Source organism: Oncorhynchus kisutch, linkage group LG22 (assembly GCF_002021735.2).
Source record: "Oncorhynchus kisutch isolate 150728-3 linkage group LG22, Okis_V2, whole genome shotgun sequence".
Lineage (NCBI taxonomy): Eukaryota > Metazoa > Chordata > Actinopteri > Salmoniformes > Salmonidae > Oncorhynchus > Oncorhynchus kisutch.
This window is the reverse complement of record NC_034195.2, coordinates 12,516,359-12,535,774: the sequence shown is the minus strand read 5'-3', so window position 1 is coordinate 12,535,774 and position 19,416 is coordinate 12,516,359. Positions and strand designations below refer to the sequence as shown.

The following is a 19,416-nucleotide window of genomic DNA, read 5'->3' as shown; positions in this document are numbered from 1 at the left end:
ATTTGTCTTTGTTAATTTTTGATAATTTCGAGTCATTTTTGTTTATATTTTAATGTTATGATTATTAGTGTTGTTCAAAATGTTTAAAAAATGTTCTGGTTTGCCCAGGGAGCCATACAAGCTTGAACCGCCAGTTACCCGCCACAGAATAGCAGGCAGTGAAAGCAAGATAGTGTTTGCTTAGCGACGCTCAGTTTGCCACTCATTGTTGAATTTGTGATGTCTGATTTGTGTAATGTTTGTCTGATGGCAATTGAGTACTGATATGTTGTATCTATAATTTCTCTTCATATGACAAGGATTTACCAGTAGATTGTCAAAGTGATTCACGAGGATGACTGCTAGCTAAGATTTTGAAAGTATGTTGACACATACGTTTGGTCATGTAGTGCATGTCACATCAATAAATGGCAGAATTACATGCAAAATATCTCCTACATGAGACAGGGGCCTGTGAAATAAATATGACAATGAAACAAGTTAGGAGAGCTCTACTTACCTGGTTCATTCAGGATAAATGTTCTTAGCCCCCCTGAGTCAGCCTGCCACTGAGCAAGTTCGATCTGAAGGATTCATTGCCATATACATTTACCAACATATCTTTACTAAGCCAAGGCAGGCAAGCTCAAGGCACAAAGTATAAGAAATAATTGTTCTAATATAAATAAATAAATAACAGTTCTGATACCATGGCTTGCATGAATTGAGAGTTTTACGTTTAAGTTTAAACAAGTACATTATAAAGCAAAGTATAGGAAATATAAAACAAAGCTTAACACATTCACCCACGACTTACATAAAATACGATCAACTGGTTAGCGTGAAGAAAATGCTAGCTACCTATTCACTAGTCAGACAATGTAGGCCTACAGGTGAATTGATGGAAACTAAGTATGAACCTGCTAGGAATGTTTCGTACAGATGAAATAGGTAATTGTCTGTGTTTACCCGTAGCTCAGTCTGTTGAGTGTCTTTGCAGTGGTATGCTTACTCTATAGTCATTATCTTAACCACTGTCCTGTCTGTTTGTATTTGTACATAATCTATTGGACCTAGATGGGGGAGGTAGGACTGAATGTCTTGAAATGCTGAGACCTAAGGACAAACCACCATTCACGACTTGAACAGCACCACAGATAACAATCTTGTGAAAATCCTCAATGTATTTACAAAGGACTATGGTTATTCAACGCTGTTCCTTTTGTTCCAGCCCAGTAGAAAACACTCCTCTACCAACAAGTCAAGGGCTCGATGAGTAGAATCAGCTGGAGTCCTGCGTTAGAACTAAAGTGTGCATACCCTGTAGTTAAGATAGGACTACTTTAAACCAGACACACTAAAACCACACATATAGCATTGCCGTTGGATATATTAGCATAAATTGAAAGATCAAGCACTCAATAATGCATCTTCTTTTGTGGTTCAAAGTTCACAATTGCATATTAATATAACAACTCACTTCAGACAGGCGATATGATGGGGAATGCTACCTAGCACAGAAACACTAACAGCCCAGGGCTCAGCTGGAACATAGAAAATGCATAGGGAGATTTGTGAGAAGGGATAAGGACTAAGATTTTTCCTCAGTAAACAGTAGTGGTTCTTGTTTCCCCAGCCCTAATTCAACCCAGACCCTTTAATGATTCAGAGTATGTACACAAAAAACACTAATATACAGAAGACATTTGGTACATGAGATTATTCATAAAAGTCATTGCAAACCCTTTAAAATGCCATGGTGACTATGGATACGTTTCTAATCAAAAAGGCACTGCTGTGTTGGTTTGGCTGCGAGGACGATGACTTAAACATTCTTTCATGACTCAATCACAGTCACTCTCACCGATCGATGGCCGGCAACTATAAATATAAACAAGGAAAATGGTGTAGGCCTTAACACAGGAACACTTTTGAAGAGAACTTAAGCTTAAACTGCAAAATAATTATGAATCTCATTCAAAAACATTGGTGGTTTGTTTAACTAGGATAAATGTCATTTTTTGCATATAGGCTAACAGATACCTCTATTAAGCTAACTATCAGGGCTTCGATGAAACACGGACACACAAACGATACTTAATTGGGAAGAGATGGATCACTATACTGAAAATGGCATGAACATTTCAGACAGCAGACCTGTATATTTGACAGATGTAGTTTGGGGACAGATCTTCTTCCATAGGGCTGCAGTCTGACTACATACATTTCTGTGTGAACTTTGGCAAAATGGACAGGAAACACGTTAGAACATTGTTGTAAGCAGCCTGAGGAAAATTAAAATATGATCATTTCCCATTTCATTAGCTATCGCATTCAAGGACGGTTAGAAGTAGGATCTTGGATAGCAGGCTGGTAAGCGCAAAAGGTAGAACTGCCCCCCAGGTGGAAGTTAAGGCATCACATCTTGGAGGAGGCAGTGATGGCAGCTGCACCTCCACGGGTATACACTCTCACAGCGTCCTGTGAGAGTGGGAGGAGACAAGGAGATTTGAGGCTATTAAAAAAACACAATCTTGTCAAACACAATCTTGTTTACATAAATACTAAATACTAAATAGAAAGGAATAAGAACAAAGTACAAACTAAAAGTTCTACCTAAATACAATGTGTACGAAACGATTTCGTTAATGCAAATTGATGTTCAAGAAGGATCTACAATATACTTAAAACTGCTCACGTAAATAATGCGACTACACTTTGATCTTTATTTTTCTCCAAATATTTCCTGAATGATTCCTATTCACTTGCAACAAGCCAACTCAGATGTGCGAGTGTTTTTCCTACTTTGACTATACTGCATCATTCATGGGGGACGACATACGCTTTCGTGTCTGTTGACAGCAACAAATGGACTTACCTTCTTGGGCTCAGCATTGTTGAGTAGGGCCTGGACCCCGTTTCCATAGTCTGCATGCACAGCCATCAGGTTCTGAACCTGGAAAAACAGGGAGTGAGAGCAGAGAGAGAGAGGGTCCAAACAGTGTTGTTAGTGATGGCACTATACATTATTAAACATTACATTGCAAAGATGGCCTTTGTGGTAGTGAGGAAGATGATACCAACTATATAACAGCCATAATTGCTGATACTAATGATGATGAAAGTGATGACTTAGACAATCTTAATGATGGTGATGACAACACACCCAGCGTTTCTGGATGAAGACTTGGGCTCCCTTCAGGGCACCAGCCATATTCTGACAAAGCCTCTGGCGCTCCTCCTCGTTCAGCACCTTAGTGAAGAAGGTACGCACCTGCAATACATATACACAAAGGGTCAGGGCCCTGGTCACATACATCAATCAGCATTAAGAAACAATCAATTAAATATTTATTTCATTATTTGTAATCATAAAGCATTTAATATGTATAATAACAAAGATTTATTTATAGGGTGTTATCATTATTGGCCCTGCCAGTGTAGTGCACACAGCTCTGTGTGTAGTAAATTAACCTCAAGTCACATCAGCACAACCCCCTTTACCGGACAGGGAATACATGAAAATGCTGGGGTTAGTGGAAAAGTATGTTGTCGTTTTCCCTTGAAGCCGAGCTAACGATTCCGGATCACCGGCTTTAATCAGACTGATCCCACCAAGATCTGTCCTCTACAGCAGAAGCTAGCATTCCTCGTTCTGACGTGCACCACCCGGCATCAGTGCAAATCTCTGAGTCTCTCGTCTCCCCCTTTGACAGTAACTAATGCATTGATACATTGGCATTAAGTGTAATGTGTAACTCTTTAGGTTGACTTTCAGTAACTTCATGTTAAAACTTAACCACAACTGTCATTTTAGAATTGCTCACTGCACAACTCAGTCAATACTTTTTAGCAGTATGCGCCCGCATGACCTGTTAAGTATAAGCTTGATTGTGTAAAGGTAGCTCTATCCACAATTAGAGTATTGTTCTCTAGCAATTTGATAAACAAATGATTGAATTTACCCTGTGACTATTGATTAATGTATTGATTTTTATTATTACATTTGAAGTTCAATGATTACTATTATTCTCAGTTCTGTCTTAAGTGTGTTATTGCTAAGATAACTCATGAGTCAGATATTCTTAAAATACAATGTTTGTCCAATAATCAACTGGTGCCATTCATAAAATATATTCATTCATAAAGTTTAGTAATAACCAATAACCAATATTCCCAACATATGGGTTCTCTACCTGTGTGACGTTATCGTCGTCAGTACTGTTGTAGCGGCCCACATCTGGGGACACCTTAAACCTGGTCTCCACGTGCTGGGGTTGGGTCTCTGGAGCACTGAAGCTGTTGGGGAAGTAGTTGGGAGCGCCAGCCTGGTTGTCCAACATGCACATGGGCCCGTCTCGCTGGTAGTTGGCCACACGGGTCCTGAAGGGGCAGTTGACGGGCAGCTGCAGGTAGTTGGCGCCCAGCCGGTGCCGGTGCGTGTCTGGGTAGGAGAACAGACGCCCCTGCAGCATCTTGTCAGGGCTGGGCTCGATGCCTGGAGGCATGTTGCTGGGGTCAAAGGCTAGCTGCTCGATCTCAGCAAAGTAGTTGGCAGGGTTTCTGTTGAGCACCAACCTCCCCACAGGAATGAGGGGGTACTCCTCGTGAGACCACACCTAAGGAGTAAGAGAGAAGTGTAGCTACCTCGCATGCCAACCAAGGTGCATGGACGTGCAAACGAATTACATGAACATGTAGGCTTGAAAATGTATTATTTTCACCTAATAATTATCCTGACTAAATAACAGCTGAGAATCAGTTGCCAATCATACTAATGCTCACAGATGCTATGACACCATAACAGATATCAGACCACTGTCAGATCTTTCAGTGTTTATGTTGAGGAAGTCCCCCCTATTGTGGAAAAGCCAGAGTACTGCCAATGTCTGGATATTCTGGGAATGTGTTTTTGTGGCAGGTTTAAATGGCTCAGAAAGTACAAAGACATCAGGTATTGCCGTCACATTCTTTCAAAACCAAGGGAACATATTGATAAATGTTAGGGAATGCACCGACTATAAAGAGAGTGGTTCCCACATAACTTGTGAAAAATAAAGCTGCAATCTAACTTTTTGGGCGACCCGACCAAATTCACATAGAAATTGAGTTCTAAATTGTTCTTTCTCATTGAAAGTAAGTCTAAGAAGTGGTAGATCTGTTCTATATGCGCTACTTCTATGCTGCCCGTTCTTGCGTATTTCCTTTTGGTTTAGTACACCAGCTTCAAACACCTGAAAATACAATATCTTTGGTTATGGAAAATATATATCACAGCGGTTTAGATGGTACAATGATTCTCTACACAATGACTACTTGCTTTGTCAAACTTAAATTAGGCAAATGGCGGAGAGATTACTGCTTATTGCATCTCTAAGGTACCTTGGTCAGGTCAAAGGGGTTCCACTGGAACTTCTCTGCCTGCTCAAAGGTCATGACCTGGATGTAAAAGGACCAGGAGGGGAAGTTGCCGTTGGCGATGGAGGTGTAAAGGTCTCGGATGGCGTAGTCCGGGTCGGTGGAAGCCAGGTGCTCGGCATCCTCAGGTTTCATGTTCTTGATGCCTTGGTCGGTCTGTGATGTGAAGGTTGCTATGGGTTACTATGAATCCTGTCCCAATTTCTCCAACTACGTTTCCTTCTTTCCCTCTTGTATCCTTCAGGTAATTAGGTATAGTTGACTCCTCTATCCATTTAAGTGTAGGGCATTTCACTAGTCCTGTACACTACATTATTTTTAATTGTGCTTTGACCTTGTAATGGAACTTGCAGTAGACGGGCTGACCCTCTGCGTTGACCAGCTTGAAGGTGTGGGAGCCGTAGCCGTTCATGTGGCGGAAGCCGTCAGGCAGACCACGGTCACTGAACAGGAAGGACACCTTCACAGAGACAAGAACAAATAGAAGACCATGAACAAAGACACATAATTCAGTCATTAGCAATTGAGCTATTGTAAGAAAATAAGATCTAGAAAAACGTAAGTATATAAGGATGATGTAATAATCTGATCAGGAAAGGGATGCATTCGCAGCACCCACCATTCCTAGACATAATGGCATAGCTATGAAGTTGTTAATGGCATGTTGTTACTAAAATGTGGCTTAGTGTGGGGTGAAATCAGAAAATACAATGTCAGAAAACCATCCATCGATCTATCGTGTGCGCGTGCATGTAAAGGTCTGGTTGCAGGTAGAGAGGAGCAACTACAGCACCTGATGCATACACTCAGGCCGCAGGCTCCAGAAGTCCCACACCATGTCTGGGTCCTTTAGGTGAGTCTGGGGGTTGCGCTTCTGAGAGTGGATAAAGGATGGGAACTGCACAGACAAAGGGATATCAGAGAGATACGGTAATGGTACATATCATACGGGGAAATTAACTGATGTATAGCACCATAACACATAATATCCACCCATACACACAACACATCTTGGTCTCACACACACACCACCCTGAATCTTGGCCAGGCGCACAGCCACGCACACTACACCCTGAACCTTGGCCACGGTAACACACACTACACCCTGAACCTTGGCCACGGTAACACACACACTACACCCTGAACCTTGGCCACGGTAACACACACACACACACACTACACCCTGAACCTTGGCCACGGTAAAACACACACACACACTACACCCTGAACCTTGGCCACGGTAACACACACACACTACACCCTGAACCTTGGCCACGGTAACACACACACACTATACCCTGAACCTTGGCCACGGTAACACACACACACACTACACCCTGAACCTTGGCCACGGTAACACACACACTACACCCTGAACCTTTGCCACGGTAACACACACACACACTACACCCTGAACCTTTGCCATGTTAACACACACCCACACAACACCCTGAACCTTGGCCACGGTAACACACACACACAACACCCTGAACCTTGTCCACGGTAACACACACACACACAACACCCTGAACCTTGTCCACGGTAACACACACACACAACACCCTGAACCTTGTCCACGGTAACACACACACAATACCCTGAACCTTGTCCACGGTAACACACACACTACATCCTGAACCTTGGCCATGGTAACACACACACACACATACTACACCCTGAACCTTGGCCACGGTAACACACACACTACACCCTGAACCTTGGCCACGGTAACACACACACTACATCCTGAACCTTGGCCACGGTAACACACACACACACACTACACCCTGAACCTTGGCCACGGTAACACACACACACTACACCCTGAACCTTGTCCACACACACAACTACACCCTGAACCTTGGCCACGGTAACACACACACACACACTACACCCTGAACCTTTGCCACGGTAACACACACACACACTACACCCTGAACCTTTGCCATGTTAACACACACCCACACAACACCCTGAACCTTGGCCACGGTAACACACACACACAACACCCTGAACCGTGTCCACGGTAACACACACACACAACACCCTGAACCTTGTCCACGGTAACACACACACAACACCCTGAACCTTGTCCACGGTAACACACACACAATACCCTGAACCTTGTCCACGGTAACACACACACTACATCCTGAACCTTGGCCATGGTAACACACACACACACACATACTACACCCTGAACCTTGGCCACGGTAACACACACACTACACCCTGAACCTTGGCCACGGTAACACACACACTACATCCTGAACCTTGGCCACGGTAACACACACACACACACTACACCCTGAACCTTGGCCACGGTAACACACACACACTACACCCTGAACCTTGTCCACACACACACAACTACACCCTGAACCTTGGCCACGGTAACACACACACACTACACCCTGAACCTTGGCCACGGTAACACACACACACTACACCCTGAACCTTGGCTGGGCACACAGGCTCAATCTTGACTCACACGTGCCTGGACTCACCAGCATAGCGTCCCTGATAAAGAATATGGGGGTGTTGTTGCCAGTAAGGTCCCAGTTGCCCTCGTCAGTGTAGAACTTGACTGCAAAGCCACGTGGGTCTCTCACTGTGTCGGCTGAGCCCGATTCCCCAGCTACATGCGTTAGATACAAAATATATGACAATTAGAAAATCAAGACATTATTTACAGATGGGAAAAAATTACGCTGTCTATTTTCTGGAATTTATTCAATAATGTATTGAAGAAACATCACCGTCTTTTTGGTGAGTAATTTAAATTTTGCCTTTATTTTGTATCATTTCAAAAACTCAAGAAATGCCAAACATTGCAGAAAAAACTAGAGTCAAGTCAATTCAATAGAAAAGAGATTCCAGGGAACTTTAGGTGGGTTCAGGGAGCCTATATGTTTCTAGGACATGTAGGCTAACTGTATCAAAGTATTCATCCAAATTGTTCACGGAGTTTGTCTTTTCTTTGGACTCCCAGCTAATTTAAATCCTGTAAAGAGCAGTTTTCCCACTGAGGCTTTGGGTCAGGGTTACTACACCACGGACCGCTCGTCACTTGACAGCATCAATCATGTAGACAACACCATTTTCTCATGGGGCTCTTGCACAAGCTGTTTGTATAGCTCTGGCAGGAGACAACTGTCCAGGCATCCGCTATGCGCGTTACTAGAGCTGTTATAAGAGTGTTATTTGGTCAAATTAGGAATTTTCTATTCGTCAGAAGTTAACATGAACTCGGTCTAGGATTCTTCTGATATCGGCAAACATTGCTTTTGCAGACAATCATAACCAGAGGCAATGACTAAAAGCATCATAAACAAGCTAATATTGGAAGCAAATACATACTACATGATACAGTTCTTCTTTACACATGTTCTTGAGGAAACAAGTAAACGTGTTTGTAGCAGTTTTATGGAAAAGCCGGAGGGAGCAACCGCAATACAATTTTACTATGTAAGTTTTGATTAAATACCAGGAAGGTGTGGGATAAAAAAATATTTAAAAAAATGTAATGTAGACTAATGTAACCAGTAGGAAAGCGGTGGTGCGTCTTACCCACGGTGGAGAAGCGGACGGCGATAGGTGTTGTCTTTCCCACATGCTCAAACACCTTGGCCTTGCAGTAGCGAGAGATGTCATGTGTCACCTCAAAGTACCCGAACGCTCCTGTTGAGGAAGAGGATTACATGGTCAGTTACCGTTGTATTTTGTGTTAGCTAGTTAGATATATATACATTTTGTTCCCTTATCGAAGTTGCCAAAAAAGTCTGTCATTGAAACCAGACGCCAGTCTCTGCTGTTGCCAAGGGTCGTTTTTCCGAGACTAGAGATGGCACAGTTAGTTAGGCTAACGTAAATGATCACTCCTAATTTAAAACCAATGTATCTTTACTGTCATTGTAGCCAGTGCAAAGCAAAGTTACTTGTGTAACCCCGGTTCTCTGATAATATGAGTATGATGTATCACTATGGAGAGTCGCCAGGATCACCAACTCTAGGAAGGACCTACTGTATCAAAAGCATATGCTGGAGACACAGGTAGAGTGGCAAATGAGGTGAGCTCCTCACTTCCTTATAAGAAGGAACTATCTCATTCTCTGGTCCTTCTCAAGCATGCTTCTCTTCCTCGCGCCCTTGCCAGCAAGGGAATGCGGTGATACATCTCACCTCATTATCAGAGAACCGGGTTTACGAAAGTTACCTTAAGTTCTATCAAATACTTGTTTCGATGTATCATGATGGGGATATGGCCAACTCCTGTATCGCAAAACATTCTCTGAAGCCACAATAGTCCAAACATTAGCAACCTTCAAGAGGCTCCGAAACTGAGAGAGTACGAACCAAGAAAGTGCAGAAACAACCAGTCGGGAAAAACCAGTTGGGAAGCCCAATCCGTGTCTCAAAAACGAGCGCCCAAGATATAAACTCCTCTGTAGAAGAGGGCCCTTTCAGGCCCCTCCAAAGGCTGCCAATCTCACCATTATAAAACAATATAATGTTGCCCAATGAGGGAAGAACATAACACCCTTGCCTGAGCTCTCGTTCAGTCCACGTAGATGTGCAACGAACATACGCTCTACTGAGGAAGGCGACAGGTGAAAAGCCATAGGCCCCAAGGTGCAACAGTAAGAAAATGTCGACACACTGAGGGCGCAAACAGTGGCTGGTAAAGCACAGTCCACACACTCGCTTACGGGTGCCAAGGGCTGTAGCAAAGCGAAAGATGAAGAAATATTACAGCTCCACGCTGCTATGAAAATATCTTAAGCACAATAGACATGTCCCAGGACTAGCTAAAGGCTTAGCGACTGGGCGTAAGTGACGTGCCCCCCCAAACAAAAACAACATAATAGGGATGGATAAATGGCAATACTGTCAGGGCCTTGGCAGGCCAAGAAAGCGGCTAGCGGACCTTAACAAAGAAAACCTTTTTCTCTGTCCAACAAGTCCTGCCAGGAGCATAGGACCATGGAAAACAGAGTAGGAAGGAACAGTTGGTTTAGTCATTCCACTTCTCCAAGAAAAACAACCCAGAGCGTGCATGAGGAGGCTGGCACTCTCTTCCAAGATCCGAGGGCCTGTCTTTTATTTATTTTTACATAGCACAGTATTCCCTAATGCTGGGAAGTAGAACAGCTATGTAACTGGTATGTCTTGGCCCTGTTTCAATGGAGGGTTGTCAAGAGCGAAGATATCCCCAGCCTCTTGCTCCCAACTGATGGGGATGTCTGGTTATCTGAACCAATTGCAGTGAAAAGAAACTGTATAAATAAATGAATAAATAAAGACAATGTACCATATCATTATCTGAGGCTCTGATGTCTGGCGAGTGCGCCGTCCTCGCTTAGCCCCTTCTCCCACCAGCGCTAGGCTTATGGTATGACCACAGCCTTAAATTGCACTATGGGAGGCACAGAGGTTTTAGTCTAAACACACAGATCTCCTCTCCGGCATCTGGATCTAGGGTGTCTGAGTCCAGTTGTTTCCCAACCACCTCCATTAGATCTGCATGATAAGCCAACAATATATATATATTTTTTAAAGGTCACATTGATGGCCAATTTGTTGGGCCAAGTACGTTTACTGAAAAAAATTGAGGCAGTAAAGTGGACCATCTTTCTAGCGAGTGAGGTGCCAGTGTCGTTAGTAACCCGGCGCGAGGGACTAAGGTGCTAAGCCAGAGACGGCGCCACCGTGGGAGCGTAACCAAACCTAAATTCCTCCATATTGTGCATGTTCAGGCTTAGGGTGCCCCTAGCAAGGATCTTGCTAGTGAGGGGTTTGTCCTATGAGCTCTTAGCTTCCCTGAGGCATGCGAGTACCACTGAGAATTGCTTTACCGCGGCTGAATGACACCGGTCTCTTCTCGTTGTATAGGTCCCTTAACGGGCACAGAGGAGCCCAAACTCCAATGGAGACCATGAGGGGAATGGGTCGAGGATATCCATGACCTCGCTAGGTTGCGTGAAGCTGAGCTTCAGCTTTCCCTGTTGGCTTGGAGGCGAAAGGGGCTATCGAGATAGATGCTTGTTTAAACCTCAGACCTGCCCCAGTCAGCAATCCTCACAGGACTCAGGGTCGTAAAGTGCCTCTTGGGCATGTTCCTTTCCCAGGAAATTGATGCATAGGTGGGTATCCTTCCCAGCAATCATGGAATCGCAAGTGCAAGAACGTGGGGGTCCGGTTGCTGGGCAAGGCTCGTCCTGGGATACCAAAGGCCATTGTGAGGAACAAGGCTTGCTTGGAGGAAAAAGCAACACCAGTTGTAAGAACAACGAGTATACTGCGTAGGCTAGCTCGTTAGAAGCCTTGCAGCTGGTGGCTAGCAAACGGTTGCTTGTGTAAACAGTGTTACGGGCTAGATAGTTAGAAGCCTTGCGGCTTTCTCGTTATAAGGAAGTGAGGGATCTCACCTCCTTCGCCACTACCTCCTTGTCTGCAACAGAAGCTTCTGACAGGTCCTTCCAAGAGTTGGTGATCCTGGCGAATCCCCATAGTGATACATCAAAACGAGAGAACCACTGAACTTGTCATTAGACAAAATGAGGTGAGGTTATATTCAACTTCACAAACAAATGTGCTGCCTTCACCATGTTGTGTAGACATCCCTTGGAAGATTAGTGCGTAAACACCTGCAAATAAAGCCATACATGTGGTGCACTTTACCCCTCGTGTAGTGGGCCAACAGATTGTCACATGATCATGGTCTTTATAATATTAGACTGGAGAGCCGTTTACAGTTGGCTTTTTGGCGTAGGCCCACAATTGATAACTAGATGTCTAGGACAGGGTAGTGTTTCTCCAACCAATACGTGAAGCTCCACTATTAAGTAAAACATCTAGTGGTGTTTGACTGCCTCTCCAGCTCTGTCATTTCTGCTTGTCTAAACAGTTTGACACATATACTGAACAAAAATATAAACGCAACATCTAATGTCTTGGTCCCATGTTTAATGAGCGCAGAAAGAAAAGACCCCAAATTTTCCACACACACAAAATGCTTATTTTTTTGCCACACAATTGTTTACATCCCTGTTAGTAAGCATTTCTCCTTTGCCAAGATAATCCATCCACTTGACAGGTTTGGCATACCAAGAAGCTGATTAAACAGCATGATCATTACACAGGTGCACCTTGTGCTAGGGACAATAAAAGGCCACTAACGTGCAGTTGTCACACAATGCCACATGTCTCAAGTTTTAAGGAAGCGTGCAATTGGCATGCTGACAAGACGAATGCCCACCACCGCTGTTGCCAGAGAATTGACTTAATTTCTCTACCAACATCATTTTAGAGAATTTGGCAGTATATCCAACCGGCCTCACAACAGCAGACCATGTGTATGGCATATCTGTATTCCCTGTCATGTGAAGTCCATAGATTAGGGCCAAATGATTTTTTAAAAATGTACTTATATTAACTATAACTAAGTAAAATATTTGAAATTGCTGCATGTGCGTTTATATTTTTGTTCAGTATATATTGCATTAATGCCAATCAGTGCCTGTCTTAAATTCATTGGTAGTGCTGGTCACCCACCGCCTCCCTTGGCGTGCACCACCCTCTCTGGGATGCGCTCACGGTCGAAGTGTGACATCTCATCTATGAACGGAGTGTCCTGCACCAGGAGGGGCCCCTGGGGACCTGTGGTCATTATATTCAGCTTGTCCCCTACCGGGTGACCAGCCCCTGTGGTCAGGGTGTCTGGCCTCTGAAGGGAAAGCAATGGAATAGACATTATACATAGCGAAGACATTGAATGATCAAATGCTTTTTATTTTTACCTTTATTTAACTAGGCAAGTCAGTTAATTAACAACAAATTCTTATTTACAATCACGGCCTCATTGCTTCATTCATGTTATTTATTGTTACAATTCAATATTGACCAATTCAGATTTAAGAAATGTATGCCTTTCCTAAGCACTTCTCAATAGTTGGTATTCAGATTTACCTTATGCAGGTGCGTAACGGGCTTTGCAGGCATGGTTCCCTTGCACGCTCGGAATACATTTATACCCCTTTTTCATGATTACAAACTTGTCTTATCGCTGCAACTCCCCAACAATTGGGCTTTCAGTACATTTATATAAAGCCATTTGAATTTTAGCGACAGACTGAGTAAATACCCAGCTAGCACAGTCGATCTAGGCCGATTCCGGCTGAGAGTCGGGGCACTCGGCTGAGAGTCAAACTCGGCCGACGTCATGTGGCCCGAGTCAGGGCCGCCTTCAGCAGTATTACTTATGGCTACGATGCAGGGAATGAGCTCGGGCCGATTCAGGTGTGAGTTATCTGTCCCAAATGTATTACTTGGGGCTCGGGCAGATTGGGACTACTCTATGGCAGATGATTACACGGGCTGTTTTTTATAGTTAACATTTCATTATTTATTTTTCTGTGATCAAAAAATATAATTAACATTTAAATGAAATTCTTTAAGAGTCCTGTGTAGTATTTGTAAGGAACTCTCCGAGTTCGCAAGTTTTGAGGAAGCGTGCCATCGGCATGCCGACCATAGACCTACACATTTATTAACATTTGCATCGGGCCGCTTCTGGGGGGGATTCTGGTAGGATGCCGATCAAAGAAATTCGTCTGAATACTGGTCGACTGAAACGGGCCGACTCTGGGCAGTCATTCATTTTGATTCCGGGACCGATTCCGGAAGAGGCCCGCTCCTGGGCCGATTCCTAATTTCTAGCTGGGTATATGGCGAATGAAAGAAAGCCACGTGTTTACTTGGTCTCATCACAGACAACTTTAGCATTTTAGCTAACTTGGAACTTCTTATTCATTTATATCTACTTGTCATACGAAATGGGTGATTGACATCCACAAATTAATGCATACCATAACAAAGATATCATAGAGGAAGACCTTACAAATTGTCAGACTCCAGCCACCCTAGTGTTCTCTCTGCTACCGGACGGCAAGCGGTAACTGAGCGCCAAATCTAGGTCCAATGGGCTTCTAAACAGCTTCTACCCCCAAGCCATAAGACTCTTGAACATCTAGTCAAATGGCTACCTACTATTTGCAGTGCCCCCCCCCCCCCCTCCCCTCACACCACTGTTACACTGTTGTCATCTATGCATAGTCACTTTAATAACTCTACCTACATGCACATACTACCTCAACTAACCCGGTGCCCCCGCACATTGACTCTGTATCAGTACCCACCTGTATATGGTCTTGCTATTGTTATTTTACTGTACCTACACCTGTTGTATTCGACGCATGTGACTAATACAATGTGATACTAAATGAGTTGCTGACGCAGACGCCGCGCATTCCTGATCGTGGCATAGCCGCGTTCCGCCTAGAGAGAAGGTAATGAACGTCTAATCAGATCATTGTGGCTAGAAGTATTCTATTCCAAAAAACAAATGCAAGAGCTCAACCTGCAAGTGCTAAGCGGACGTTAGCTAACAGCAGCCATCTAACAATTCTTGACCCCCCTCCCCATGCACAACCAGAAATTAATTACAATTCTAACACAAATGTGACTTTGTACGAAATGTTGTGGAATTGTATAGTGCCAGGGTTCTTAAATGATAGTAAATGTGCTAACTGTCGAGTCAGGAGACACGAATAGGACCCTGGACGACCTCTCACCCATTTCACAACAAACTCCCCTTGCGTCAACTGCGCAACATCATCGCCGCGTCTATATACATGAATCATCGAAATGGACAAACCTGAGCGCTTCGGCCCTCTTTCCATAGCTTCATTTGATCGGTTGCTTTCCCTCTATAATCAGCCATCGTGAAGGTAAAACTTTAAACCACAAATGCGTGAAAAATGGATATGCTTGCCAGCTAAATAGCAGAGTTGATGTACTTTGTACGGCTTGGCTCCTCCTCCTTGGCTAACGGGTATTCATTCCGTCGATTCAGTTGCGAAACGTTTCTTAAACGGAGGCTAACGAAACGGGACATCTCAACATATTTCCAATAGAAATTCTCGTTTTAGTTTGGACTAATAACCTAGCTACTTTCGAACCAAAGGGCAACAAAGGGAAATAAGCAGGGAGATAACAAAATCATAGATAGCACAAACATGTTAAACCAGGCCATTTGTTGCAACTCTTATATTTGAAACAATGTTTACACAATACACATATTTGGTGGCACAACCATAACTAGTGCTAAACAAGTGCATGCATGGCATTGATCACAAAATGCAAATGCTCACTGTAGGCTAAATGAAAATATTGCTTCAATAATGAATTTGGCACAGTAGGAAATATTGCATCACATTGTTGATTGTGGAATGCAAAGGAGTGGTAAGGAATGGTTGCCCAGATGCAGCATTTAACAAGCGTCTTGTTAGAATTTTTGTTGAGGTTATTGAGTGACAATAAAGTGCCTTTAAATGCATGGTTAGTTTTGCACTGAATTAATAAAAATAACATTTGCCAGGTAATAAGGGCGATTTGACCTGTTTATACAATGCAAGGGGAGGTCACTTGTTAATTCACATTCTGTTGTACAAACATTATTGCCAAATTGTTACAGATAGCAAATAAAGGTCTTCATTGCACCCCCCTCACAATGCAACCAAGTGAAATAATCAGTTACATCCAAGTCAACAGTAATGGTTGTCGAGGTCAACATCGATAACGCCCATTTTAGTATTTTATGCATTCACCTAGATAATATGGTGCTCTTACTCCTAAAGAGAGTCCAGAAGGTTATGTTTAGCAGTTTAAAGCCGATAGAGGATCAAATGGGTAAAACTGACCACTAAACGCATCCACAAACAATTATTACACGTCTATAAGGGCTACATAAGCATGAGATATGGCTTCATTGTGGAATGCATTGGGTGACATACCTTTTAATACATAGTAAATAGTAAATTGATCTACTGAATTAATATTCACCTGATAATGTGTTTGTGTAACTCTAGTATTGGCTTTTTGATGATTATGAATATGCAATGAAAGTGCACACTAATTATCAACATAATACCATAATAATACATATTCATATTTGAATGAATACAACTAAAACAAAGCAGTTGTACATTATTTACATTCCTAACACTGTTTTATCAGAATGACATTGCAACTTGTATTGCATTTATTATGATACAAATCGTACAATGCAACAAGTTATAGTACCTATATACCTGTTAGGTCAGATTTGGGCACCCTGTTACAATTGCTACAAATTACAATTGATATCACCTGGATTTGAGAACCTGGATTTTAAAAAGCACAAGAAGATATGATACATACCAAAAACCATACTAGGAAAAGTTTGTCACTCTCACATTTTACAAATGATCACAAGCAAATCTGATAAAGCTTACCACGCCACCTGCCAATTAGTCTCCCATACCACTAGGTGCAGAGTAAGACTGGTTTCAAAAGACAAATGACTAGTTTCCTGAAAAAAGAAGCTATTTTACCCCTTCCTTTTTTATTCTCCCTATCTGGAGGACAGTAAAATAGTACTACATTAGGCACCATGCAAAGAGGAGTGACCGGCAGGGTCGGGATCAACTCCAATCCAATTCGTTCAATTTAGGAAGTGGAAAATCCTCCTTGAAAATAAATGGCACTTTTTCAATTCTCAAACTGAAATTTCAATGTATCCCCTGAATGGAGTGAGTTGAAATGGAATTGAGCCCAACCCTGGTGACCGGAGGTATGGTACAGAGGGAGATGGAGGGGTACTAGGTCCTCCGCAGAGGGTGCCACATGGACACAGGTTTCCTCAGTGTTGCCAACATCTGGTTCCAGTGGGTGATGCCCATGCCACTCGCCTCGGGTCCGATAATCACGTGACCCACGTTCTCGCCTCTGCCGTCGTCGGTGCCCTCCGCCACTGTGATCCTCAGGGAGAGTTCCTGAAGAGGGAGCACAGTGTCAGCACCAGTCCCAACATAGTACAGGGCAATCCTCTTATAGTAATCAAATCAGTACAGGACAATTTGATCACTATAAACGGTTGAACACTAGAACTGTATTCACTATAAGATTAGTGCACTTTAGTACTCCAGAGTGGGTCAACAGTGAAGCATATGTGGTTCACAGTGGTAATGCAGTCTAACAATAACGGCTCAACCAAAATAGCACCATTAAGTCAAATTTCATTTGACTAAACAATCCTTTCAGCTGTCTATTCCCTACCATGGTAGGTACCATCCCTTCCCAGTGTCACCTGTAAGACGACAGCAGGCACAGAGAAGATCATGGCTTCGTTGAAGATGGGGTTGGTGTCGTCTCTTTTCATGGAGGTCTTCTTCTTACTGATTTTCTTACCATCTTGCAGAAGGTACACTTTGACAAAGGGATCTGTTAACGGAGAGATTGTGACAGCTTTGTTCACAAACAATTTAAATACCAAAAGTGTCATCCGAAATATTAGTCTGTGTGTGTAGACAGCGAGAAAAGTAAAACAAAAAATAGATGTTTTAACCCATGCGACCATTGTTCTTCATATTTAACTTTGCATGTTAGCATAATGGAGGTAAAGTGATGGTAAATATTTCATTTAAAGAAAATCTACCCACTTTTTGAGACATTCAGTCATAAATTCTAATGATAATTGGGGCAAATCACTTTGCAAAAAGCCAAATAGAAAGATAAATTGTTGAATGACTGGGTAATATATAGTATTAATGTGAATAGGTGCTCACACATGATACAATATAGAGACAAACATAAGAGCTAAAGCTGTGAAGTAGTGTCACCTGCTGTGGTTTTGTCATTGGTCCACACAAGGTTCTTTGCTTTGGCCACCACCACTGTAAGGCGCTCAGCAGTGGGCAAGTAGCTGAGAGACAGCAGAATCTCCCCAACTGCATCCACGGCCTAAAGACAACACAAGCCAAAAGAGGCCATTGTTGCACACTGCACAGATACGACAGTCACTGACGATTCTATAAAAATCAAACTGTTTACATGATTTCATCCTCCACATGTTTCATGTTCCGCTTCATGCCATCAGCACCTTTAAAACCTAACATTTTATATGCTTTATTACCCTTAACAAAAATCACATGACAAAAAAAACTACGTGGTTTTCGGACACGTGTGATCAAATCATGTGAACATTTTCAAATGAGAAAAAAAAGATATTCACGTTAGAAATGTTCACGAGTCAGACGTGGTTTTGTCATGTGTTTTTCCTTCGTGAAAAATAATTTCCCCACGTGACATTTTGTTTTCATGTTTACTTTTCACAGGTTTATTTTCACTACTTCCTGCTACATCTGGTCTTCCATCCAGTGACTGAGTAGGACCTACCCTGCTTAGCTTCAGAGGCAAACCAGCAGTGGGATGCAGGGTGCTATGTTGCTGGAATGAAGTTGCCAACATTTTCAGCGAAATCAAAGACTAGGGTAACATAACCAAAGATTGAGAAAATTGCAGGAAAGAGGGGAGGTGTTTTATTTAATTGCATTATCTTCTCCTTTTCTTTTCTTTTAACCGAAAACTATTTTTTTTGTATCCATTTACAATTCATTTGCTCTCGCATTTCAAAATGATTTCCTTGCAATATTTTGTTTTTCTATCAATACTTTTGGGTTTATGTTTTTCTTTCAATATCATTATTTTTGTTTGCAATACTAATAATTTTGTTCTTGACTTCAGAAGTCTTGCTTGATATTAATGGCACAAAAGTAACTCACTAGAGGATTGCAACATATAATAAGACTTTTACTCTATTAAAGGTGTTTAAAGCGGCAATCCTTAATTGAAACATTGGCAAAGTGTACTCCCCGCCACAGTTTCAGTAAACAGCTGAGGGATGGGGCTGGAGAAATGCAACCACTCAAATCCATACACTATGGATGCAAGGCCTGACTATCAAAATTATAGTTTAAACCATGTTTTTAGGCTATACAGTGACACCATGTTTTCACCTCACAGGTGAAAAGGTGGTGTTAACATGATAACTCTAAATGTAATACATGTATAAATATGGTTTCACATGTGAAATTTAAGCTCAACATGTGAAAACTGCTATTTCACATGTGAAAACTGCTA

At 42.6% G+C, this 19,416-nt stretch overlaps 2 protein-coding genes and 1 long non-coding RNA gene across 4 annotated transcripts in view; 1 reads left to right on the top strand and 2 right to left on the bottom strand.

The window, feature by feature from the left end:
* Nucleotides 1-1,148: 1,148 nt before the first annotated feature.
* On the bottom strand, nucleotides 1,149-15,290 carry cat (catalase). 2 transcript variants are annotated; one of them, XM_020456232.2, is made up of 11 exons: nucleotides 15,113-15,290; nucleotides 12,952-13,123; nucleotides 8,968-9,078; nucleotides 7,905-8,035; nucleotides 6,191-6,295; nucleotides 5,732-5,857; nucleotides 5,362-5,553; nucleotides 4,176-4,598; nucleotides 3,146-3,253; nucleotides 2,858-2,935; nucleotides 1,149-2,460 (listed from the first exon to the last, which is right to left on the bottom strand). In XM_020456232.2, exons 1-11 carry the CDS (start codon nucleotides 15,176-15,178, stop codon nucleotides 2,398-2,400), a joined length of 1,575 nt encoding a protein of 524 aa, XP_020311821.1. In that variant the 5' UTR covers nucleotides 15,179-15,290; the 3' UTR covers nucleotides 1,149-2,397. The 2 variants fall into 2 exon arrangements, with proteins under 2 accessions (XP_020311821.1, XP_020311822.1); XM_020456233.2 differs by lacking the exon at nucleotides 12,952-13,123 and having other exon boundaries at nucleotides 15,113-15,255.
* Nucleotides 8,033-18,946, top strand: LOC116356278 (uncharacterized). The gene is made up of 2 exons (XR_004204768.1): nucleotides 8,033-8,166; nucleotides 17,562-18,946. It is a non-coding gene; the product is annotated as an uncharacterized LOC116356278 (long non-coding RNA).
* syt12 (synaptotagmin XII) overlaps nucleotides 15,477-19,416 on the bottom strand; it is a 45,359-nt gene continuing 41,419 nt past the window's right edge. The window contains exons 6-8 of the mRNA XM_020456235.2: nucleotides 18,117-18,237; nucleotides 17,585-17,718; nucleotides 15,477-17,270 (exon numbers count right to left, since the gene is read on the bottom strand). Of these exons, the coding sequence (XP_020311824.1) occupies nucleotides 17,097-17,270; nucleotides 17,585-17,718; nucleotides 18,117-18,237 (429 nt within the window). The 3' untranslated portion in view covers nucleotides 15,477-17,096. The remainder of the gene's footprint in view (nucleotides 17,271-17,584; nucleotides 17,719-18,116; nucleotides 18,238-19,416) is intronic.

Bases quoted from the DNA above. Each gene is read 5' to 3' on its own strand.
- cat (XM_020456232.2), bottom strand. From the start codon at position 15,178: ATGGCTGATTATAGAGGGAAAGCAACCGATCAAATGAAGCTATGGAAA. The intron at 8,036-8,967 runs GTAAGACGCACC...TAACGCATGTAG, and splicing joins CGTCCGCTTCTCCACCGTGG to CTGGGGAATCGGGCTCAGCC. The intron at 6,296-7,904 runs GTGAGTCCAGGC...TTGTCTGTGCAG, and splicing joins TTATCAGGGACGCTATGCTG to TTCCCATCCTTTATCCACTC.